This window comes from Peromyscus californicus, unplaced genomic scaffold (assembly GCF_007827085.1).
Source record: "Peromyscus californicus insignis strain IS unplaced genomic scaffold, ASM782708v3 Scaffold_22__1_contigs__length_63687245, whole genome shotgun sequence".
Lineage (NCBI taxonomy): Eukaryota > Metazoa > Chordata > Mammalia > Rodentia > Cricetidae > Peromyscus > Peromyscus californicus.
The window spans coordinates 29,100,480-29,127,097 of NW_026294525.1; the positions used below are offsets into that span (position 1 = coordinate 29,100,480).

Here is a 26,618-nt window from a genome sequence, read left to right on the forward strand (position 1 = left end):
GGCTGCTTGGTGGAGGAACATGATACAGCTCCTCCCTTTAGTTAGAGGGCCATGATCCACGTTTAAAGCACTGAGTCTACTACATCAGCGGCAGAGTGCGCCAAGCCGTACAAACCTAGTTTTTACCAGAATGATCCTACATCTACATGTTTGCACTTGAGGCTACAAACAAAATTGTACTGAAAATTAGTTTTACTGTTAACTCAGTTTTAGAAAGCTTGGTGTACCCCTCCAGCTGCTTCTGTAACCTTGGTAACTCTGGGCCTCCATTTCCTCATCTGTAGAAATAAGAGTGTGGTGCTGTGAGAGCTGTGCTTGGATTCTGAGCCCCTCTTCCTTTTCTAGTGAAGAGAAATCCCAAGAGAGGTTAAGTGGCTTACTAGGGCCACACAAAGCTACTAACAGAACCAAGACTAGAATTTAACCACCAAACCCTCATTGGCAAACTTCCTCTCTTGAATCCATGTTCTAAAAGAGAGAAGAAAAAAAAAAAAAAAAACAATTCCCACAAAGTAGAGATGAAACATTTGGAAAGGTAAATGTATCAGTGGGTGCATAACGGCATGTAAAATAAAGCTGTACTGTATCATAAATCTGCCTTTTTCTGATGCTGGTGTGCCAGCAACAATGTACGTTGATTGAACATTCATATGATTTTCCGTTCATTCTTCAAGTATAGAGGTATCCATTCCGGTGAGTTGTTTGCATGGCCCGTTTCTCTTTTCTAAAGCTGTTTGTACGTTGTTTACTTCTTGGTAAATCGCCACATAATCGGTGGCATCATTTTAAATCACTCCATGTATCATTCCTTTCATATTTAAGCCTCATTGCATTCTAAGTTGAGAATCATCCCAGAGAAGCTGAGGGTTTGGGAAGCAGGAGTCTCTAGATTCTGGTCCTGCCATTCCTCATCTTCACTTTGCTCATCTTCCTCTCTTCATCCCTCCTCTCCAAATCAAGGGTGCCCATGAAGAGGAAACGAAGTCACAAAAGAACTGAGGTGTGTGTGGAAAGGAGGGAGAGAAGGGCAGCCATGTTCCTTGGCCTTGTGGTGGTGGGGGGCATTTATGGGCTGATTGCACTCCAGCCTTGGGGGCTTTCTGTTGAAAGATAAAATGAACCCGCTCACAGAGACTCCTTCTCCCCCTCCTACTGCCTCCATGACTCACTACCCATATGGCGTGCTGCTGCTGAGACCAAGGAATGAGTGAGTAAAGGTGTTTAGAGGGAAATAGTAGTCCTAAGTAAGTAAGTGTCCTTTAAAAATAAGTGTAAAAGCATTGAAGTCTGGGTTCCCTACTGATTTAAGATTTATAGGATTTGAACATAGCCCAAGCTACTCTGTGTCACAGAAAAAAAGAATCAAGTGTACCAGTGGTAAGAATACAACAGGAAACACAGTATGGACAGTATTTAATCTGTTGTTTATCTTTTATGAAGTTTGTTTTTTGCTTTCATACATACACGCGCACACCCACACCCACACACACACACACACACACACACACACACACACACACACACAGTGCATGCTGATTACTATCTCCCTCACCCTTCAGTGTATTTCTGGCCACCTTTCTGATGGTATCCCAGCATCCCCTTCACATGAGCAGACTCTGTTATAAGTGAGACTAAGACCCATATAGGGTAGCACTGACTTAACAGGGAGATTTGACTTGATTCCTCTCCTCAGTTCCAACTGGGTGCAGGTTGGTGAGCATTTGTGATGAGAGCTGTATGTTTGGTTCTCTCATTAAATCCAGTCATTGACGAAGTTTTATAAGCACGCAAATGGTTTTTGGTAAAGCGCTGGCTTCCCTTGGGCAAAGAGGTAGAAATAATGCTTAGACTTTGTAAAGAATGGTAAAATTTTAAACCTCCCATTTAATTTGATTAATGTGTTTGGAACTTACATGCTCATAAAGAGGCAGAGGAAGTTCTGTGAGGATTAATATGTTCTCTGAGTTTGGTGTTGATGCTTTTTGTTGTTGCTTGTGGTGTGTGCTGTTGGATGAGGGCAGGTAGGGTTTTCAGGAATCTGGACTAGACTTTGAAATTGACCGTGGATATATATTTTTTTCTCAGTACATTTTAACTGAGTCTCATCAATTTTAGCAGTCAAGAAAAATCAATATGCCATTAGTTCTTGTGTTGTTGGGGTCACTTGCTACTGCACCCACCTTTCACCCCGTCTCGTCATTCTTTAAGTGTCGTCTTAGTCTTAAATGTTTGATTTAAAGCCACCTGATAGTAAACACATAACCATGGTCAAGAAAAGCAGTTGTCTTAAAATCTTTACAATATTCTAATATGAACAGTAATGCTTGTTGAAAGATACTTGGTGCCGAAGCTGGCCAAGGCACAATCCTGAGAAATCTGACTATGAAGGGAAAGGGGGAAGTGGAGAGGTGAAGTGAGCTGCAGCAGAGGGAAGGTGGGAAGGCAGAATTTCTCAAACAGGGTGGAAAGAAAAGCTGTCCTCCTTTTCTTTCATTCTGGTTTTTGATTTTGTTTTCAGAATGGCTTTAATTTAAATAATTGTGTAGATATCTTTCATCTGCACATGATTCAGCAGTTTATTGTCTTATTTTGAATGTCAGATGGATCTTCTTTGTAACATCTAATTCTCTCTAAAAACCACTTTCCGTCTGTTTTATGGCAGCACTGGGTTGATTATAAAGTACTGTGACGTTAAACACCGTTTCCTCAGTGAACTTGGGTTGGAGCTAAAGCTTCAATTCCAGAGGAAGTATCTAACACTTGGAATTTAAGTTGGTACCTCTAAAGTGCGTATTCAGTCTTTCCTCAAGGGTGCCGTTAATAAAGTAAGATTTGCTGAAAACTGTAAAAGATTGAGAGTGTTCAAATTCAGAATCTCTGCATTCAGTGTGGTTGAGCCTCAATATAAAACATCTGGATACGCTGACAAGAACAGACAGATGCAATGATGAAAGATGTATGAAGCTTAAGTAACATACCACAGTATTGTGTTAACTTAAGCTAATAAACAACCTCCCCCTCTTGTTCTTCTGTGTGGGTTTTGTTGTTGTTGATTTTGTTTGTTTTGTTTGGTTTTTTTCGGGGCCAACATCTGAAAACTAACCTTGCTTATAAAGAAGGTTGAAACTGAGTGGTAGACTAGCTCTTGGTTTTCCGTAGGCATGAGGATGTTTCTGGGCTAGACATCCACGTTCAAGCCGGGCATAGACGTGCTATTCTGTCTTCATGCAGAAAGCTGATGGGGACTCAGGGTGTGGATGCTGACCGGGCTGTTCTCTCCTGTTGACTTACTATTTGTTTTTCTCTCCTTCTTCACAGCAGTCCCTCAATAAGGACAGGTCCCCGGACTCCAGACTGGGCTCTCAGTCCATGGCACAGTAAGTACTTCTCCTTCCAGAGAGTTGGCAGTGAGAAAAAGCAGTGGGTGTTGGTGGTGTTGGTGTTGTTGTTGTTGTTGTTAAGGATCATCTATCCATCTCCCCTTTTCATAACACAATGATCACACTACAAGTTAAATTTCAAATAGTTGATTTTTAAAAGACTTTTAAAATGTCTTGGAAGCCAGAGAAATAATGATATATAAAATAGCAACACACCAAACAGCAGAGGACTTATTTTTATTTTTCATTTACTTTGAGTGATGTTTTGAAATAACATTAACTGAATACATGTGAATGGTTAGGTAAACTAAATTATGAAATAACTCCTCTGAGGCCAGTTCCCAGGATGTCATCAGTGTGAATGTGCTCTGTGTCGCAGCAAAGCCTGGGTACAGCGTCCATGAACAGCACAGCATCTGCTGGTATCTCCCATGTCCTACACACATGTGCACACAGACCGTCCCTGCTGGGCTCCCTTCAGACACATACTATTTCAAGTTAGGATGTGCTACATGCTTTCACAATTTGAAGAATAATTCACATCTTCCACTTCAAAAATTCCAGTGACAGGAATTACCAAATAAAACCATGCAGTGTGCTACAAGACAGTATTTTAACCCCGCAGATGAGAGATGTGTCATTTTTAAGTAGACTTTAAAAGAGTCATGGAATAGTAATCTGGAAGATACCTTATAATTCTTTCCCCATCTCCTCTGTTTTAATAGTTGACAGATCCAAGGGGGAAAGCCAGGTGCTAATGTCATAAAGCATCACTGTCACTACTAAACTAAGACCTCAGTCTCCAGCCCTTCACCACCAGGCTTGTCTCTTTCTCAACTAGTGCTATGCAAAGGTATTGTTACTGGAATTTGGGCGTCTGTCTCTTAATGATCACCAAATGATACAGGAGAAATCAGGGTCCCTCTTGGAGTCCTTAGTGTTATGAACTATGCACAGGGAACCCCAAGGGTATCCCGACTGTGCATAGAAACATGCTGGCATGCTGGACAGATGCAGCAGCAGACTAGCAGGCAACCCACTCCATGCAGGGGCAGAGCAGCAGGTGGACATTCACAACCTAGACGCTGCATCTACACAGAAATGGTTTATTATACTAGAGAGACAAAGAAGATAGGAAAGAGAGAAGAGAAAGAGAAACGGGGGTGGGGGGTCAAGGGATGCACACCTCTTGGGAGTAGAGAGAAAAAGAGAGACAGAGAGAGAGAGAGGAAGAGACAGAAAGAGGAGGGGTTTTCCTTTATGTCAGGATGCAGGGTGGCCCCAAGCGGCAAGATTTCAAGGGGCAGGTCAGAATATTAACATTCCTCCGTTTTGATTATTATAAAAAGAGGTGAGTTATGGAAGCAAGTCAGGGAACAAGGGCGCTGAATTCCTGGGACTGCTTCAGGCTGACAAAGGGCGAAGTGGGGAAGGTGGAACTGGGAGTCACTCACGGTGGGAGATCTCAGGAACGTTCCTTCCGGAAGCTGAGGAGGCAGGTTGCAGCAGTGGTGGTCCAGGAGCTTGGGGAAATGGCACAACAAATCCAGAGTATAGAAGTCATGGCATCTGCTGTTTCTCTGGAGGTCAGGCGGGAAAACTGAATCTGCAAAATATGCCCAAAACATAGGTGGGGTCAGAAATGGGCTCTGGAGATTGTTAGTTTTCATCAGACCAGATTTCTTGATGCAGTAGCAAAACTTTTCCCCCAGGATCCTGTAGGTATCTGTAATACAGCTGAAATGGATTTACATCATGGCAAAAGGGTTAAAAATCCACTTAAGGACTCTTAGGAACTCTTGTAGTCAGTGTTCTATCAGATTATCAAAGCTGCATTTATTAGTATTAAAACTTTGAACCTCTGGAGTTATAGCTGAAATCAGTCTATCCTGTACCATGAAGTCTGTGAATGAGGCATACCTGTCTGTAATTGGAGAGCATATATATACTCTTGGGATTGGGGCTGTTAAACTGATACCCTAGTTATCAAACACCATCAAATCTGAGACGGATAAATTTAAGAAGAAATGAGACTGTAGCTAGAGTTTTCCTACCTGGCTCACAGTCAGGACAAATCTCTCTCACCTGCCAGTCCCACAGCCATTCAGACCTGACCAAGTAAACACAGAGACTTATTTTGGTTACAAACTGTATGGCCGTGGCAGGCTTCTTGCTAACTGTTCTTATAGCTTAAATTAATCCATTTCTATAAATCTATACCTTGCCACATGGCTCATGGCTTACCAGCATCTTTATGTGCTGTTTGTCATCATGGCAGCTGGCAGTGTCTCTCTGACTCAGCCTTCCACTTCCCAGCTTTATTCTCCTCCTTGTCCCGCCTACACTTCCTGCCTAGCCAATGACCAATCAGTGTTTTATTTATTGACTAATTAGCAACACATTTGCCATACAGAACATCCCACAGCACTTCCCCCTTTTTTTTTCAAAAAGGAAGGTATTTGGGCGTAGCTTCTCTTACTACTTCCTGCTGGAGGGGGGCGCTGTATCTTATGGGGACACAAAGAAAATTTTAGGATCATGGAGTAGTCCGTGAGGCTGTATCGTCTGAGCCAGTTGCCTTCAAACCATTCTGGATGTTGGATCGTCTGGGCCATGATGTCATCGGAGACCTTTCAGGGGGTCTTGGCTGGTCAAACCTGATGTATCTTAATCTGGAACAAATCCATAGCCTCTGGCTTTCTGTGGGAACAAAAGCAGAGTCTCCTTTCCAAAGCAACATATCCTTATATCCAAATTTTGAAGTCAAGGTATCTTTAAAATATACATATTGGCATAATTTAACAGCTTTTACAATCAAATGTTTTTCTGCAGTTAAAAATCCCAAAGACAACACAATCCAGATTCTCTGTGTAATATTCATCTTTATGTGGCTTATTTTTTATATTAATTTTACTGTCTCTTTAAAGACTTTATTTTTTAAAACTATGTATTTGTTTATATAACTGTATATATCACCTTTTTTGTCTCTTTTAAGCCTACGTATATTTTACACACATTGTAAACTGTTACATCTGAATCTGTCTTATTGTGAATCTATTGCCTTAAACTGCAGCAGCTGTGGCTGCTGGCTCCGCCCACCTCAGCTTCCCAACATGGTGGCGGTATGCTTACCGCCAGCTCTGGGAGCCATCGTGGGTCTATGCTTTTATCCAAGCAGCATGTAGCCCAGAAACCTCTTTTTTTTTTTTTGGTTTTGTACTAGCAAAGGCTAAATCCACCATGCAGCTTAATGTGCCACTTGCAGAGGCCTCATTCCTGCCATACTGCAGGTCTATCGCACACTCTAGGAACCCGCCAGTAGCTCAAACCAGCAGCTGCCGCTCATTTGAGAGACAATTAGGAAGCTGTTTTTAGCTCCCTTTTAGAATCTTTTTTCTCAATTTTTAGGTGGAAACTCGTGCCCCATGTTGGGCGCCATTTGTAGCTAGAGTTTTCCTGCCTGGCCCACAGTCAGGACAAATCTCTCTCACCTGCCAGTCCCACAGCCACTCAGACCTGACCAAGTAAACACAGAGACTTATATTGGTTACAAACTGTATGACCGTGGCAGGCTTCTTGCTAACTGTTCTTATAGCTTAAATTAATCCATTTCTATAAATCTATACCTTGCCACATGGCTCGTGGCTTACCAGCATCTTTATGTGCTGTTTGTCATCATGGCAGCTGGCAGCGTCTCTCTGACTCAGCCTTCCACTTCCCAGCTTTATTCTCCTCCTTGTCCCGCCTACACTTCCTGCCTAGCCAATGACCAATCAGTGTTTTATTTATTGACTAATTAGCAACACATTTGCCATACAGAACATCCCACAGCATGAGACAGCTTTCTAGTTACCTAGGCAGCAATCCCAAATCTCTCCGTGGTTCTTGGGGGGACAGAAGCCCCAGGCATCCCTTGTTCAGCTAATAGGCCCAGAAGATCTGACAGATTTTGATTTTTTCTGTGAGGTAGAAATTTGGGGAGACTGACCCACCTTGACTTTGCAGTATGGGGCAATCGGTCCTCCATTGTTCCACTTTTTCACAGTCTGGACAAGATCTCAGCTTCTCGCTGTGTGGCCAGCCTTGCCATGAGCTTCTGGGTGGAAGTTCTTCTGTGGCCATCCATCTTCTTGGAGGAGATACGGATGCTGCCAGGAACTGACATGCCTCTTTATCATAAAAAGTTTTTATATTAAATGCCATATTCTCAGATCTCTACAGGTGTTTGAGGACTGAGGGAACAAAATTTGTTAGATGTATTTATAACTTTGAGAGCATATATATGACTTAAATCTGAATATATAGGTTTCCCAGTTAGTTACAGCTTAATGAAGTTAGCAAGGACAGGGGGCTAATCTTTGATTGCAGCCAGATTATAATCCTGAATGATTTATATAGAAATAATCATTTATTAAGCTGTCTCCTGAGAAGGCAAAGAAGAGTGACGGGGAAAGATTCCAAGGCCGAATGGGGACAAGAAAAAAGGGGCTTGTGATTTATGTAGAAATAATAATAATTTCTTTTCTTTTTTTTGGGTTTTTTTGTTGTTGGTGGTGGTGGTGGTTTTTTGAGACAGGGTTTCTCTGTGTAGTTTTGGTGCCTGTTCTGGATCTCGCTCTGTAGACCAGGCTGGCCTCAACGCAAAGATCCGCCTGGCTCTGCATCCCAAGTGCTAGGATTAAAGGCGTGCGCCACCGCTGCCCAGCAAAATAATAATTTTTTAAGGTTATATAATACCTCTTTTGTTATGCATGAAGAAGGTCAAGTGTCTTATCTTATTCCAGAACCATTTTAATTAATAAATATCAATTGACAATATTGGATCTAGTTTCCTGGTATGTCAATGGGCATTAGATTGCCAATTTGTCCCCTATGTCAGGGTTTCCATCCTTAACCTAGCCCTCCAGGCTGTCCTGGGAACAGGGAGCACAGGACAACTTGTTCTCCATAGCTGCTTCAAGCTGAAACAGGCACAGGTGTATGTATCAGAATAGTGTTAATGTTAAAATCTTAATATAACAATACCACCTGCATGTGGTTCTGCTGAAGGGGGAGTACTTATGTCTCCAGCCACGCCCACACGAGCGGCCAAGGAGGAACGAATGGGCGTGCCAGGTACACCATCCTATAATTTGAACCAGGAAGTGATTTCCTGGTACCCTTAGTAAAGATGGCAGTGAGGTCATGTGACCTGTCCATTTTGACCTTATTTAAGATGGCGGCTTGACCACGTGATTGCCCTTATTTATGATAGCACCACCTGACCACATGATCGCCCCTATCAAATATGGTGCCTGACCATATGTTCATGTGGTTTGTTTGTTTTTTCAAAATAAACTGAACAGATAAGAAACATATAAAGTGAAGTATTTAGAAGTCAGTCAGAAAGAAATATAGTTGGTCATATCAATCCTACATTTCCATTTGCACACAGGAAATAGACTTTGTGAAAGAAAGATGGAGGAAAGTTTTTTGGGGAAAGTTTTACGGTTAATGTATTGGAGCTCAGTGGCGGTGCTGTGGAGGGGAACGGGAAACAGAGTAGCAGTGCAGCCAGGCAGGAGAGAAGGACCCCCTCCCACGCTGTAGCATGCGCGGCATGGTGATGAGGATGTAGCTGGGATAGGGTAGGCACATTTTCCCACATTTTCCACAGCAGACTGACCTCCAGCGTCCCAGAGGATCAGTGAGGGCCAATGATAACAGCACAAGATAGCCAGTGGACCATCATAACAAGGCTGTGGGCTGTGGAATTGAGTATGCACAGGCCGTCTCCATATGCATAGGGACAGGCCCGAGGATTTTAGAACTCGAAAGACACATAGTACCAGCAAGCGAAACAAATGGAATCCTCACTTGTGGGAAAATGGCCAGAAGGAAAGGGAGGAATCATATTGATCCAGTAAAGTGAAGAGTCTTTGGCAGTGCTCCAGCAGAAAAAATGTTGGGTAGTACAGGGTCCCAGACCTTGTCAGACTGCAGTGGGCAGGAGAAGGCAGTGGGATTGCCTGGCGAAGTTGGGCGCCAATGTTATGAATTATGCACAGGTTAGTGTTAGTTAATATTCTGACCTGCCCCTTGGGGCCACACTGTGTCCTGACGTAAAGGAGAAACCTCCATGGTAGCGGGGCGGCAGGTGAACATTCACAACCCAGATGCTGCGTCCACACAGAAATGGTTTATTATAATAGCGATACGAAGAGAAAATAGGAAAGAGGGAGTGAAGAGAGAGACCTGTGATAACAGGTAAGGATGAAACCAGAGCGGCTATTAAGATAATATTGAAAGTATCCAGAAGAGATTTGGCCATGCCTAAAGAAAGTGTGGTAGCAATAGAGTTGGTGAGAAAGAGTCAGAACTGGGGCTGGGGCAATGCCTCAGTCAGTTAAGTACTTACCTCAGAAGCCTGAGTTTGATCCCCAGGACCCATGTAAAGAACGATAGACATGGTCGCACATGCCTGTAATCCCAGCGCTGGTGAGGTGGAGAGAGAAAGTCCTCGGGCCTTGCTGCCAGCCAGTCCAGCCTGGTTGGTGAGCACCAGGCCAATGAAAGACTGTCGCTAGGAAGATGGACAGTGTTCCTGAGGATGACACCTGTCCTAGGTCAGGTTACTGTTGCTGTGATAAAACTGAAGAAAACAAACAGAAGGGTATATTTGGCTTACACTTCCACAGCACTGTTCATCACCAAACAGGGTAGGAACCTGGAGGCTGGAGCTGGTGGAGAGGACTTGGAGGACTGCTGCTTACTGGTTTGCTCCTCATGGCTTGTTCGACTTACTCTCTTATAGAACCCAGGACCACCAGCCCAGGGACGGCACCACCCACAGTGCTGCCACCCATCAATCACTGATTAAGATAATGGTCTATAGGCTTGTGTACAGCCCCATCTTATGGAAGCATTTTTTTAAATTGAGGTTCCCTCCACCCAGATGATTTTAGCTTGTATCAAATTGACATAAAACTAACCAGCACACCACCTCAGGTTGTACCCTGGCTTTCATATGTGCCCTCAAGTGCTTACCCAGCAACACACATGTCAACACACACACCCACACAAGTAAACACTCACACATGTATTTTTATAGGTCTGGTTTTGTATCTACAGATGTATTTGTAACACTTTTAGTGAAATAGACTTGATATATAATAAATAACTTACTTATACATTTCAGATTTTAAGTAGATACACTCATGAGCCATCACCACAATTAAAGAACTTCCTTTCTGTAACTATTATCCCTTGACAACCAGTGACCGACCTCTCCTCCCAGAGTTTCAAGTACCATAATTTGTTTATTCATTACCTGTTAATATACCTTTGAGTTGTCTAGTTTGGAGCTACTACAAATACCAATATTTGTGTAAGTCATCATATAGATATTTGCATTTGTGTTTATTGAGTAAAATAACTAGAATTGGGTGGCTGGAATTGTTTTCCATACATTTTCTATATCATCTCATATTTATAGGCTTACCTGCATGCCAGAGAGTTGTGTTTCCTGACCAGTACTACATATAGTCAGGCTGTAGTTTCAGCCATTCCAATTCAAGAAGTATCTCGTGTGCTTTGAATTTGTGTATCCTTATCCCTAATGGCTTATGATGTCAAGCATGATTGTGTGTGTGTGTGTGTGTGTGTGTGTGTGTATGTGTGTCTGTGTATGTTTATGATTTCTTTGGTGAAATAAATATCTATTTAAATAATGTTTTACCTTTCTAATACTTGAAAGACTTTTCTTACTTTTTTTTTTTGTTTTTTTTTTTTTGGTTTTTTCGAGACAGGGTTTCTCTGTGTAGCTTTGCGCCTTTTCCTGGAACTCACTTGGTAGCCCAGGCTGGCCTCGAACTCACAGAGATCCGCCTGGCTCTGCCTCCCAAGTGCTGGGATTAAAGGCGTGCGCCACCACCGCCCGGCTAACTTTTCTTACTTTTTTTCTACATTTATTCCTCTATTTTGGGGGGAGGCCTCTGCATACCATGGTATATGTGGAATTCAGAGATTAACTTGAAGGAGTAAGTTACTTCCTTCTCCATGTGGATTCTGGGAATCAAATTCAGCCTGTCAGACTTGACAAGGGTGACTAGCAAGTGTGGTGCCCACTGAGCTCTCTCTCCAGACCTATTAGGACTAGGTTTCAGGAGGGCATCACACCTTCTAAATACGGCCTCTCTTCCTGACTTTCCCGTGGCTGCCTCTTACTATGTTCTCACATGTAAGCACATTCTAGTGTCTCTCCCTTTGAAGACACTGGTCTTGTCCTCACTGGATAAAACCATCGGAACTTACTCACCCTCCTTATCTCCAAATACAGTCCCATTGAGAGCTGGAGCCTGACCGTGAGTTATGTACATGCAGCTTTGCGCACACACTGTCATTCCTGCTAACGACTCGATTTCTAAATTCCTCTATCTTTTTAAAGCTGATTAGGATATTCCCACCTTCCTTCCGTACAGTACATACTTAGAGAAAAGACTAGTCTCCTGGTTCCTCAGTGTCTCTCTTTTCATTTTGTACATTCTTTTTTCTAACATAATCTGTGCTGCAGCAAACCATGGTGCATGTTTTGCTACTACCATTGAGTTCTTCATGGCCTGCTGCAGTTTGGTGTGTTAAACTCATATAGGAACATCTTCCACTCCTTCCTTTCTCACTAAGACATATCCTGCAAAAGTATAGGTTTGTTTTTCCATCTACGTTGATAATATTTTCCAGTTTTCCCGAGGCATCTCCATTTTCTTCAGAAACAGAGTTTGTTTCATTCTCGTCCCTTCGTGGCTGAGATAGAACACTGTCTGTCATACTCCTTTGGATAGTCCCTCTTGTGGTTCCCGCAGTGGTTTTTCCCAGGTTCCCCACTTATCATCCCTGTCCATCCCTCAGTCCCTTCCCTGGATCCAGCCTTATCTAACTGGCTCCTCGTTGTTTACAATCTCTCCTTCCTGTAGGACTGAGAAGGGCAAAGAGCACAACCGGGAGGACCGAGGACACAAAGCAGATCTGCAGGCGAAGAAAAGCGAGCCAACGGCCCGAAAAGTCACCCTGATAGAGGTAAGGGACAATCAGCAGAGAGTCAGAAGTGAGAGACAGCAGGAGAAGTCAGGGGAGAGAAAACAGGAGAAGTTAGACGTGAGAGAAAATCGGAAGAAAGTTCCTTCGTGAGCAGAAAAGGACTTGAGTCATCCTGGTCAGCAGTGACAGAGGCCAGAGAAGAGCACAGCTGTTGGTGTGAGCACTGACGGGCGTCCGTCGGGAATGGCGGCCGAGAGCCTGTTAGTGCCTGGGAGGAAGTGCTGATGAAGTCGAGAAACATAGCTTAGACTGTCTTCAGCCTGAAAGGAAAAGATGACCAGAGTAGTCTTTCTTTCTCTCCCAAATTCTGGGCTGTAAACAGAGAAATCAGTTGTTTAGCAATTGATAGAAAACTCAGGCTGTGGAGGTCTCCATACAGGAGATGACAAGCATCTCTGCAAACCAAGAGGTGAGAGCCCTTCCAGGCGTGGGAGGGGGCTGGGGTCCTGAGGAGACAAGCCCGACTTATGCTTTAAACTAGACAGCTGGACCACGTTTACCTCTGAGAAAGGCCCTTGGGAAGATGGTAGCGGGTGGGTAAGCATAAGAAATGGGAGGAAGCCTGTCAGGGGGTTTATTTTCTCCGTAGGCAGAAGTAGTTTGTCTGTGGAAATAAAAATGTTTCGGTGTTACAGCCCTAACTACACCCACAAGCTTACATTTGTTGCCTTCTAGAATTAGATTCAGAGTTAGCATAACTTTTTTCATTTGAAAAAAATAAGTAAGTCTACTTGTACAGAAAACCTAGATTGAATAATTCATTAACCCTGGGAACGGCTTTTATATAAGCATGATGTGGGAATTAGGAACCATTTTTGGTTTTGCTCGGGGATTTTTCTTTGGTTGTTTTTGTTGTTGTGGTGGTGGTGGTGGTGTTTTGTGTTGTAGGGAAAGGACATTTCTGTTTCCTAGACTGGCCTCAGACTCTTGGGCTCAAGCTATTCTTCTGCCTTAGCTTCTAAGAACCTGAGAGTAGAGCCACCTGCCCTGTGTCCAACTAGGAATCATTTTGAAACAGATGTTTGGATTTATGTGATGGGAACTTCAAGATCACACATGTCAGCATTGAAAAAAGTGGTGCCCACTGCTGTTTTTGCAGAGGACCCAGGTCCAGGTCCCAGCACCCGCACGGTAACTTGTAACTGTCTGTAGCTCCAGTTCCAGGTTTTCCTATGCCCTGTTCTTATCCTCCTCGGGTACTACATGATGTACCTACATACATACATACATATATACATACATATATACATACATACATACATACATACATACATACATACATATATACATACATACATGCATGCATACAGGCAAAACACTCATACCCATAAAATAAAAATAAATCTATTTTAGAAAATGGAAATATGGGCCAGTAAAGTTTCTCAATAATAGCTGGGCTGGGGAAGAATTTTACCTAAATGATTTGTACCTGCTACATATAGAAAGCTCCAAGAAATCATCAAAAAAAGAAATATATCACTAAGAAAACTGGTGAAGGACATAGGGAATGTTAGTAAAACAACAAATGTATTCAGTAATAAAAATGATGAGTGTTTACTTTAGTAGTGATCAGATTCATGAATTGAAAAGTAAAACAACTGAATCAGGTAATATTTTCATCACAAAATGACAGCCAGTCTCAAAATTTAGGAATATAATTTTTATGACAATAGAAGGAGGTAGGTTAACCTCTTAAATGTATGTCCCTGTGTACAATCCATTCATTCTTTATGGATGAGAGTTTGGTAGGAAGCTTGTTTTGATTTCCATAACAGGGAACCTGTGAGAGTGTATGGTTCGTAAAATTCTTATGTAGCCAGATGTGACAGTTTGTCTGTCGTCCCAGAGACTGGTGTTCTAAGGTGGAAGATTCACTTGAGCCATTCTGGACAAATGAGTGAAACCACTTCTCAAAATACTAATGTCCTTTGACTTGACAGTAGGAAAGGTTTTGAAGACAGTGGAGAGATTCAGCAAAAAGACCATGCCTTCAAGTAGATGCTTAAAAAATTCAACTCAGTCTTTATGAGCAAAGCGTTGGTTAAAATATCTCTGGCTCCGTTTGCTGGCGCAGTCGATTTGGCTGTCAGTGGGGAGGCTGGTGGTTTGAGCCCACCTGGGGACGGGGACAATAGGAGATAACATTCAGAGTTGTTCCAGGAGACTCTGCTCTTCTAAAGGGAATTTGATCAATTGTGAAATGCTTGTATTATAGATTGTCAGGTTCTCATTATTCATAGGACAAAATTGTGAGTGGAAGGAAGTGATTGATAAATTTAGAACACAGCTGTAAATAGTTGACGTGTGTGTTGATAACAAATGTTATCTAAGTGTTGTGCTGGTTGTTTTCATTTTTATCCATGTGTTTTCTGATTTTTTTCTACTCAACATTTTCATACTCCTTTAACATTCCTTCCAAAATGAACAGAATTCCAGAAATTTCTAATACGATCTCTCCTTTCTACACAAGGACCCAAGGCCCACGGTCTCGTAATAGAACTCCTTAAGTGGGGTGTGTTTTTCTGCCTCCACGTTGAGGGCTGTTTGCAGTGCAGGTTCTCTGCCTCCGGGGCATTTTTGCTCCCCACCACTTAGCATGGGTCTCAGCACAGAGGCAAACCTGTGAAGTGTGTATCAGGTTCAGTTTCTTAATGACATGAGGCCCAGCCTGCTGCTGGATCTCACTGTTTTACACAAACGTTAGCCCAGTTTCATATTCATTTTCATAATCTTGCTGTACAGATTTTCCTTTCTCTTTTTGTCTGAAGTGGCTCTTTCAAGCCTTCAGTTTGCCTCTCTCTTCCTGTGTTAGCTGTAGGCATACTCTATGAAGATGCCTCAGAGGAGTGGGCTCAGACTCAGGCTTGTGTTCTTAGATGGGATGGGATGGGACCTCTTCCCTGCGTTCAGCAAAGCTGGACCGTGTCTCAGCTTTGCCGTCCCTGGTCTGTCTGTCAGCAGCCGAGTGTCCCGCTGTCCTCTGAGCAGCCGGTGGTGCACACCTGACTGTTCTTCTGTCCCTTCCTCCTGACCCTGTCTCCTGCGCACGGGCACGCGGTCTGCACCTCTTGCCCTGTTCCTTCCTCCTGATGCTCTGAATCACTTCCCTTAAAGACATTCTTCGCCACTGCTTCAGTTTTTTCTAGACTTCTCTCAGGGTTCCCTCTCTGGGGTCTGTTTACTTCTCACAGTGCTCTCTCCCTGACTCCGCCAGCTTGCCCTACATCTTCTGCACCTGCAGAAGCCATCTCGCTGATTCCCAGCTGTGTGTCCCCTTATCACCGCCCCTTCTGTCTTTCTTATGTCCTGCTGTCTCCATGAACGCTCCCCTGGGTTGTTCTGTTGTCTTAGTCCTCTGAGACCATTCTTCTCCTCGCTGTGCTTCGCAGGGTGGGGTCTCTGTGTGACTTGGACCCTGCCTTTCTTTGAACCTCTGCTCTGCTCTTCCCCATCTTTATCAGCCTCTAATTGGAGGACAGTTTTCCGTTCTCCCCTTGATGACATGTGGTAAGAGAAATGACTTCTCTGACTCTTCCTGTTACTGTTGATCCTGGCATGTTGCAGCTGTTCCATTTCACACTTAACTTCAGTGTTTTCGTGAGCTGCACTTGCCTCTTCCTGAGCTTCTACATGCAACAGGAGTTTATCTGTGTAATTACATTTAACAAATTGAAAATCAGGAAACCTGAGCCAATTACAGAATTTTTCCAAACCTTGTATGTAAATTTTTCTTATTTGGAAAAAAAAAAATAACGTAACCTTGTGTTTTGAACACAAACCCAAGTGTTTGCCTTCCTCCTGGGCTCCCAGGAGAACCAGTAGGGAGTCGCTAGCCTCTGCCCTGGCCTGCCACAGTGTGTCAGTCATCACTTTTCTCAGAGGTGATCCACAGAGTTGCCCTAACCTATTGCCATTGTTCCAAGGCTACAGCTTGTTTCTAAGACAATCCAGTGTTTCAGCCTCTTGAGTTAGCGGGAAGTCAGACGTGTTTAAGTCCAGAGATGTGGCATTGCCCCATGAGTCGTGAGTGACACAGAGCAGTCCAGGATGAGCCCCATGGTTCATCACACACGAGCTGTCGATACCCACTGTGGTCTCTAAGAAAGCAACATCTGTATGTCGGCTCTTGATTTTCAGTAATAATTTAATTTGTTTTATCCCCAAATTGTATCTAGACCCATGGTTAGCTTAGCAATCACTCTCATGGTCAATGAAAGATGAAATGCACATTGTCTCATTTGGTTCATGGAGTTTGGAAACTATAATTAGCCTAGTTTGAAAATTAGACACACTAGGGGAGTAAATGAGAGACTCCTGATGAAGATGGTCTGTCTCTTTCTAATCATCAAACTGAGATGTCCCCCACAAGAATCTTTCCCCATGAAAGGAAGAACTTTACCCGCACAGACTGCCTACTCCCAGCACCCTGCGAGATCTCTTCAGAGCTGTCACACTGCTCTTGAGACAGTTTTCTCTTTTGCTCTTGTTAGCTCGTCAATGCGGGAACAGTCAACACAGTTGCTGACGGTACAGAGAGGGGAACAGCACCCTTGAGGGGCAAACTCTAAGAAAGCTGAATTAATGTGGAACTTGGGTTCAGCATGGGGGCTGTTGGCGGGTTTCTTACTTGCAATGCTGCACAGGTTATAACCAGAAGACTCTGTTCCTATCTTTGTGTACTTTTCTCCCTAGTAAAAAGTCAGAAAAGAACCAAGAAGCAACCCGATGAGCAGAAATGAAACGAAAAGCCAAGCCAAATGGGTTTCTCTTTAGATTCTGGAAGAAAAGAAGTATCCACTATTTATTGACCAACCTTATGAGAAACCTGAAGTGAAGTTTGGCTGTTTAAAAAAAAAAATCAATGTGGCCCTCTGGGCATAATTGTTATAAACCATTGTGAGTGTTATTGGTCAAAGTATTGTATCTGTGCTATTAGTAACTGCATAAAAATGATACTGCTGCTATTGGAAAAACCAATAAAGAAACCGCAGAACTGCTACTCAGCAAACGTGAATACAAGTGTGCGCGTTATTCACCTGTTCCCTAAGTCGTCATCCAGTGTTACTGTGTCTGTGACGTGGCTGTAGGTGTGATGCCCTGCTCAGAATGCAGAACATCTGCTTCGAAGCTAACTGTGTGTAAAAGACAAGCAGCTTCTGAATATCGTGTATTCACACTGCCCCAGTAACAAAGGCAGTCAGAGAAACAATTTGCTTCTAAGAACTAAATGTTTACTTTGCTTTTGAGTGAATTATGTGTGTAACTCAACACACCTAAACTAAGAGTGATTTTGGATTTAGTGATTTAGTATACCAAATTTATTTCCGTTTTTAAAGGCAGTTCATATTTAAGCATATAAGTAATTTACAGATCTAAATTGTTTACTATTTATTTTAGTCTGAATATTTATTTTTAAATTATTACACAGCATTATTTATGTCTTTATTTCCAGAATAACAATGCCATACCATATATGGCCATATGATTTGAAGTTGGATGTAACAGGGAAATTCATCCTTTTTTGTTTTTCCTTGACTCTTCCTTGTCTTCAACCATGTGATAAGTCTGTCAGTAGAACAGTTAACCTCAACAAGGTCAAAGTCTGTGGTAAAGTTAGAAAAACTTATTTACCAAAGTCGACAATTGATTCCATTGAAATAAGAAGTGAGAAAAACTGTGTTGAGCACTGAGGTGTAAACTTGTCCAGATGTACCGGAGTGAAACAGCTCCAGTACAAATAGATGGGGCTCTCTCCCTGCACATGTTGTTGTAGAAGCTTAGAAGTGGTAAACACGAGCCTGCTGTGGAACCTCTGTAGTGTTGTTGTCATTAAAAGGAGTTTTCCAAAGCATGGAGTGGCACTGAAAACTGCTGAAGCCCACAGCGCTCAGCACCCAGGCTCCTCTGCCAGTGCCAGGCTGGCATTGTTCTGGCTTTGTGTGTCCGTGCTCTGGGTGCATTCGGGCCAGGCAGCTGAGTCACTCTGTATGTACATGCTTTGCTTTCTGTCTTGTGAGTGTGATGCTTAAAACAGTAAAAAATAAATAAAGATATGTGTCCCTACTATTTCAGCTCGTGGGTTTTTTTTTAATTTTCCTCATTTCTGAATGTGTGCCGTGTGTGTGTGTGTGTGTGTGTGTGTGTGTGTGTGTGTGTGTGTGTGTTCATTCGTGTGGGGGTGCATATGTGTAGGCATGCAGGTGTACATTTGTGCCTGAGTATCGAGGCCCTGTGTTGATGTCAGGAATCTTCCTCGATCTTTCTTCTACCTTCTCTTCGAGGCATGGTCTCTCGGTAAACCCAGCTCACCAATAAGGATCCCCCATCTCCGTCCCTGAGACTGTAATTCCAGGTAACCCTTTTTGGTCATCCAGCATTCATATGGGTCAGCTCATGATTTTGAGATGCATGTCAGTTCTCTGAGTTGGGCCTTAAATTCAGCAGAAAGCATTTCAACAAGTTGTAGCAATACTTCAGGTCAAGACTAATGAAAAGACATATTGGAGGAGCTGAGCATTTGCTCAGATCTTTGTGTTCACATGAAAAGTTGAAGGATTATTTGATACTGCACCTACTGAAGACAACAGGAACACATGAGTCCTGTGCCAGGAAACATTGCCTCTACTCGGAGCCCAGTCCTTCCGTCGGCTGCCTGGTTGCCATTGTAGGTCTAAGGTTACATTCATGAAGATACTGAGTAGTGTCTTCAGCAGACCCTCTAAGAACTGGGGATGCACTCTAACAGGGCCCTCAGGTAATAGGTTCTGATTATACTGCTTCATGAACTAAGACACCACAGCCACTTGATTTCTAGCACCTTTTTTTTTTTTTAGTAATCATTTGTTTTTTATTGTAACTACGAAATTATTGGATGTTAGCATACTGCTTGTTCAGGAAACAGTTTGGCACAATCTTTGTATCACAGTATCTGCAGTATCAAAACTATACTGTGAATAAGATTTGCAAAACCTTAATAACACAATAAAAACTCAAGATAGGTTTCTCATGGGTGTGTGAGAGGCACATGTGTATGCATGCTTTCACGTGTGGCGGTGTGCCTGTACACAGGCTGGCACACCCACCCAGGGACATTTACGTGGGTGCTGGGAATCCAGACTCACTCCATGTTTGCATGGCAAGTGTGTATCCACCAAGCCATCTCCCCAGCCACCTAAAAAATCAAGTTTTTAAAAGATTTTTATCATGGAATCTTCACAACAAAAAATGCAAACTTTGGGCATAAAATGGATGTTTTAACTGAAATTAATATTTTAAAGGGCTAGCACTTGCTACATATAAAATTCTGTGTATGGTTTATGGCCCATAAAAGCATGTTCTTGACTCTAATTTTATGTATAACTTATTGTAAAATTTGGTTCTTCATGACATTTTCTCATTAGGAATTTCAACACACTGGATCTGGAACTCACCATGCTATAGCTTAGTCTGACATGTTGCTTTTGTCCTGCATCAAGTATTTTTAAGATGGTAAGAACAATATAAAAATAACAAAAAAATTAGTAATGATATCCTTCTATGTTTTCAGTTAATTTCCATCTGAGGTCCCTATGTGTTGATTAAATAGTGGAAACATTTTTAAATCAACATTATGGTATCAGTTTTTACCCAGTTAAACTTACCTACAGGAAATATTTCCCAGATCTCCATTTTTTTTATTACACATAATCTCCATTTCTCTTTCCATCAGATCTTCGAGGTACACAAAACTTCTGTACTCTGCAAATAAGCAACACAAGGCTCTGAAAGTTGCCCATGTGTGCAGAGCCTGTAAATGCCCATGCTAGCTATAAATGGAAGGGGTAGACTCCGTGGCAGGTCCTTAAGTGCTGGACAGGACAAACCGAGTCAGCATTTAAAGTTGGAGCCACCTGCACATGTGGGAGTGACTAAAACCACATTCCACCCCAGGTCTAGAAATGTGTGCATACCTAAGGGAAAATCGTTTCTAAAACTGGTCATTTGTGTGTCCTGTAATCATTCTTAGTAACTCCTTACCGTACCATAGTTCTTACATCTCCTGAGGAACTAGGTTCTGTAGAACCAAACTAATTGCGTGGACAGTAGCATTTTATTCATGAAACAGAAGAGGCGCCTTTTCAGTCATATAGAACATAATAAAAAATCAAGGAGACTGTCAATCACAAGGTTGTGTTGACTGAAGAGCTCAGTCTATGGATGGATCCAATTATCCGCAGGAGAATTGAGTGTGTCAGCATCACTTAGGGTTAACAATGGGCTAAGGAGGCCAAGGCAGACAGCTCCTCTCTGCAGAGACCCAGGAAGTAAAGTTGGTAATGAGGCACTTCATTCATCGGCTCCTTCTGCTCTAATTATTAAGCTGAATAGGGAATGCTTTAAGGCGGGAACTGGATAACATAAAAAAAATTGTTTTGTAAACGCAAAGGATGCCATCTTTGGATCCCCCTCACATCTAAGGGTAGGCTGTGAGCACCTCCCTTTTCTAATCTTGTTCTTTAATACCTCAAAGTTCACATTGTTTTTGCATGGGTTAGTTTTGCCTTAAAAAGTTGAGGTGGTTGCTAACAACAACCTACAATTTTATTTCTCCATTCTAAAAAGGGAGGCATATATGTCATAGTTCATAATTCCTTTTCCAATTCTCATTGCTTAAGTCAAAATGCCTTAACTGCTGGCATACATCAGTGTCGACTCTCACAATACTGAACGAGATAGTGTTAGTGTACTCTAACTCATTTCCTAATTCATCATTTAATTTTTCTCCAGAATGGAGAGAGCATATAATACACGAAAATTTAGGAGCGATGTTCTTAAAGACTTAAACTCACAACTGCCAATCAAAGGATGACTCTTAGATGTTCTTGGCATGGAGGTGGTTTGCTTAATGAACATAAGAGTGGGAAGGGTAAACAGCAAGACATCTAGGAAGATAACTTGTTGAAAGAGCAAAAAAAAAAAAAAAAACTGAAGCTTAAAAAAAAAAGTGAAGGAAGAAGGGTTCCCTGGAGAAAAGTTTGGTAGATTCAGTTCAGTTTTTGGTGTTTTTAGCAGAGAATCAGTTGGCTTTTTTGTGAGCTAAATTTGTTCACAGGGATGTGAACAGATATAAATGTCTCACATAATTTTTCTGAAGTAGTAGTCAGTGTAAGGTGGCTAGGCAGCCATGCTTTTAACCAGCCCTGAGTGGTGCGCAGAAGTTAACGTTCAGAGGTCTCGGCCGATCCTCCTTTCAATAAGGAAGTGCCTCCATGGTGGTAAAGGAATGTCAGTCAAATCTCACACTTTAAGAACAATTCTTACCATACTTATCATGTGTGCAGGCAGACTACATAATAAACTAGTCTATAGCAGCTGTAAATTTCTGAGGATTTATCTAACCACAAATACATTGAAATGGGGAAATGGGTCTATATTAAACCATGCAAGATGCTGCTGGAGCCTTGCCATTTCTGCAACATCCTGTAATTAATTTATCATGACAGCTCTGGCAAACTGAAACATTCACTGAGCTTGCAACAGACTGTTAGACTACAGTGGTTGCTGACCCACAAGCATGCCAAGGGAAGGTAGTTTTTCTTCCCAAACATGACTCTTCGGGGTGCCCTGTCCCCAGGAGCAATTTGTCCTCCTTCAATCCCGAAACTTTCCTGAATGTAGAAATGATCCGGGCTCAAGGAGTGAACCTGGTTTGCCCTCCGCTGTGCATGTCATTTTCCTGAGTCACCTAGCAGGGGGACGATACAGCCCGCTCAGCCCTCCCCACAGGATGTGTTTGGCACTAGACATAATGGGATTGTCTTATGGGAGATTTGAATCAGTTTTGGAAGCCTCTTAGAAAACTCCTTTTCATATGAATGAGGCTCACATAAAACCGCCTCTATTTGTGTAACATCCTCTTCTGAAATGTGAAAAGCACGGAGAAATATAATTCTGTTATTGTGAAAGTGGATCCTAACAATGAGATCCTTGCCATTTCCTGCTGGGATTATGGAATGATCGCTGCCTGCGTGGCTACCGGTGCTGTCGCGATTGATGTGAAGAATGAGTCCAAGGGCCGAGGTGCCTCAGTATAAAGTGCTTGCTGCACAAACATGAATGTAGATCCCCAGCACCCGCCTAAGAGCCATGACAGGTGGCACCCACCCATCGGCAATCCAGTGCAGGGAAGCAGAGACAGGTGGAGTCCAGGGCTGGCTAGCTAATGTAGCCGAAATGATTAGCTCCAGGTACAGTGAGATAGCACGTCTCAAAATATAAGGTGGATGATTGAGGGAGATCTCAAATGCTGGACTCTGCAACTGCTAAATACATTGCTAATTTAGGGCACTCTGCCTGGGGATGGAGTTCATCAATGGAGCGCTTGTTTGGCATACACAAAGCCTAGGGTTCAGTCCCCAGTGCTGAAAACATAAACAAAAAAATAAATGTAGAACCTTTAATGATTTTCACATATCTATCTGCTTTTAGATATGCATACATACTTGTGTGCAATTCTGCATTTTTTTATTCAACAACTGATTCCTGGATGCTAGGTGCAGTTGAGCCAGGAGATTGATCTTGAAATGCCCATGTGTTCACTGCCATTGCCGCCACAGAGTGGTTTTTAGAGAACTTTCCCCTACATTACCAAACTTGAACCCCTTAACAGTCTTCACCCCCCGATGTTTTCAAGCCAGTCATAGGTTTTGTGACTTACTCAACAACTACTAACCAGAATGGGGGCCTCCCCACACGCTGCATTTTTTTTTCCAAACAGGAAAACTCTTTACCGACATCTGAAAAATATGGAAGTAAATTATCAGAAGAGCCGATCGGTGTCCCCCGTTTAAAGGGCAGCAAGACACACTTACACGTGTGTCCTTTAGAGTCAATTGGTAGCCCCTTCAGCTCATCAGTTATGAAAAGGTGTTTGTGGCCTTACTGAAGTCTTTAAGCCAAATATATTTTAGCATACAAGAACTTAAAATATGGTATTGTAACAGAGTTCAAATAAGGGCATTGATAAATGTTTTTTATGTTTTCTAGACAAAGGAGGAAGGAGGTACATAGAAAATTCAAGTCCCTTTTCCAAAACTTTCTTTTGGACGCAGTAACACTGAAAAAAGGGGGCCATGAATTTGAAGGAGATTGGGAAGGTATATGTGGGAGACCAGAGGGAGAAAAAGGAAGGAAGAAACCTAATTCAATTACAATCTCAAAAATAAACAACATTTTTAAAACGTCAAATTGCTTCCATGCATTATATATTTAAGCCATGGGGGATTTGTCCAAATGCAAATAAATGATACTTTCTGTTGATCTCTTAATGGATAGTCAATTCTCATTTGACCTACAATTTCATCAGATCAACTCACCAACTTGGAAGGACCATGGCACATTCATAAAATGAAATCCTGTCTTAAAACTTCCCAGACACCCCATATCCATGATCATTATTCCTAATAGCATTGGACCTTTCCTGCTGACTTAGAGATTCCTGTAGCTCTACTCTGGTATTCTCTAGAATCACAGGACACTGAAATAAAATCCAGTCTTGGAGGTGACAGCAGAAAAGAGAATTGGTTGGTATCTGAAGGAAAGGCTACCTGGAGTAGGTCCACATAGCAGACAAAGACCTCAGTGTTCTGTAACAAGGCCTCTCCAGTCTCAGATTTCCCGTGGAAACCCACTGTCCTTGCCATAGGAAGGCCTCCAAAGACACAACTTTTTCAAGCCCTTGTGTTATTCTAGTGCTAGTAAGACCTCCCCAATACCTCTGTGGGGAAAGGGGTATTCCAGTTTAATAGCGAATGTGGTAAGATTCCTAATTCAGATTTGGAAAGCGGCCTTCTCATTGTTTTCTCAGTGTCCTGTGTTGTATGCCTATCGGGACATATTACACATGATACTGACACTAATGGGAAACTTGAAAAAGGAATGTTGTCATAAACATCATTGTTTGCCCAGAACTCACCACTGATTTCAAAAGATAGCAGGAGGTAAAAAAAATAAAAAATAAAAAATAATATGCTGACTAACCTGGATACCGATCCCAATGTAGCTCATGGGAACAGCATTTTTCCAGCATGTGTGAGGGCCTAGGTTCAAAGCCCAGCACAGCAATTAACCAACCAATCAATCAAGTGAAACGTAACACCAAACCAAGACTATAATTACATTAGCACCCATTTCTTAGGTACCTGTTATGGTCCTTAGACAACTACCTATGTGTCCACTATTGCAGGATATTGTTTATTTCCTTTTTTCTTTCAGGTTCTCACTGGGTAGACCAGGCTGGCCTTGAACTCTCAGAGATCCAACCACCTCTGCCTCGTGAGTGCTGGCATGAAAGGCGTGTGCCACCATGCCCAGTTCACAGGCTATAAGAACTCCAAAAGAACAGTGTCAATGTTTCAACTGCACCTGTCGGGGTATTTCTGTTCTCTGCTCTGTTCTGCACACTCTTCCCTTTTCTGTCTTTCAGGTCCCTTTCTTCTTCTCTTCTGCCTGACATCAGCCAGTAGCATCAACACAGTGAACAGTAGTTAAGTCCTTAAAAGTCTTACGGATGGCCATCTCAGTATGCCCCTGAAACTAGGACTCCACCTCAGAGCACCCACCCAGTGACCTTGGATGGCATTCCTCCCACACCTAGTACATTCTGAACAACTCCTTATTTACATAAAAGCATGATCTTCAAATATGGATGCAATCTTTTAGGTCTTTTGCTTTTTTTATTGAGGCAAATGAGCCAGAAGGTTAAGTCTAATTTGCATGGCATTTTGCATTCCCTTTCATCCAGGGTCCAAGCCTTTTAAAGCTGCTGAAATGTGTACATTGCTTCTTGTGAACCTGACACCCTGGCTATTCTTTTCTCTACAGCTTTAGTAGTTTTCTCAGGGAAAAGACCCTGGATCCATAAAAGCACCACTGTCGCTGGATCTGAGATCTCACTACAAAAATTCAGGGCTTTGTGAGTTTATGTTTTGTTTTCGTCTCATCCAGTGAACCCTTTGTAACCTCAGTTTCTGAGTTCTTGTGTATTTGGTATATGTGGGCATGTATGGGTGCATCATTAACTATTTTAGCAGGTATACCATTAAATGCACAAAACAATATTCAAACTCACCGTCTTCTGTACAGTCACATTTAAGCTGGGAAGGGAAAGGTATTTATTATTATAATTATCCATAATTATGTACCAATTCTGATTTTAAAAAAAAAGCTAGCATTCACTGAGCACAGGTTGGTTTTAAAAAAAAAAAGCTCATTGCCAAGGACTTTACACATATTATCTCAATTTTCAAAATAAGTTTGCAAGGTAAGTATTATTCCCACTTCAAAGCAAAACTCCTTCTGTTCATCAAGGTTAGAAGTGTGTCTGAGAAGGTGTGACTTTTAAGCTAGGGTGGCAGGATCGGATTTCCTGTTTGTCAAATTCAAAAATTCCCTTTTTTTTTTTTTTAACCATTCGATTACTGCCCAGGCATTTGCCAAACTGACTACATACTGTATTTTCCTCAAACAAAATGCTCGTTTTAATCACAGTTGACAATGCATGACATTCTGCTATTGAACACTGAGTAAGAAATCAAAACATTTAATATTTCCCAAATTTCTGATACCACCTGCAGAACCAGCCATCTACAAAAACAAAGCAGGTTGATCAAAACGCATCTTGAAACTGCATCTTGCTCTGGAGACATTGACATCAGCCTTTAACGTGGGAGTCGAATATCCCTCAATTCTCCTGTTGTAGGAAACTTATCTAGGCGCAAAGAGATGAGTCATAAGAGGCCATCAATGATGTGTCTCAGGCCCCGTGGAACTGATGTCTGCTGGGGTTGATGGAGGTGAAAGACAAGGGGTAACCTTCCTCCTTAGCACACTCCCATTACTGGATCCTGAGGCTACAGCCCCTTTATAGTCACCCCCTAGGTCTGCTTCCGCCATGGGCAATAAATAGTCTCATCGCGTTTACCTGCTGCTTCGATGTTTGGTGGTGACACATTTGCATCCCTTAATCCCAGTGTTTCCGTACTACACACAGTAGCCATGGTTAATAAATATTGAAGAGTGGCAGATTCAGGCCCAGTCACTGACTTCCTAAATATGAGCAAACTGTCCAAGGATGAATTGTGTGTAGAGATCGTGAGACGTAGAAAACATGCAATAGATTCACAT

The 26,618-nt window shown here is 42.4% G+C and overlaps 1 protein-coding gene across 4 annotated transcripts in view; it reads left to right on the plus strand.

The window, feature by feature from the left end:
• The window catches only part of Ahi1 (Abelson helper integration site 1), a 148,055-nt gene extending 129,534 nt beyond the window's left edge, over window positions 1–18,521 (plus strand). For 3 of the 4 annotated variants that reach the window (XM_052751154.1, XM_052751153.1, XM_052751155.1), the window contains 3 exons: window positions 3,319–3,377; window positions 12,332–12,434; window positions 17,148–18,521. In XM_052751154.1, coding sequence (XP_052607114.1) covers window positions 3,319–3,377; window positions 12,332–12,434; window positions 17,148–17,150 — 165 coding nt within the window. In that variant the 3' untranslated portion in view covers window positions 17,151–18,521. Of the gene's footprint in view, window positions 1–960; window positions 1,001–3,318; window positions 3,378–12,331; window positions 12,435–17,147 lie in introns of those variants that run through there. The other variant, XR_008221238.1, reaches the window with a different exon arrangement.
• Window positions 18,522–26,618: the final 8,097 nt, after the last annotated feature.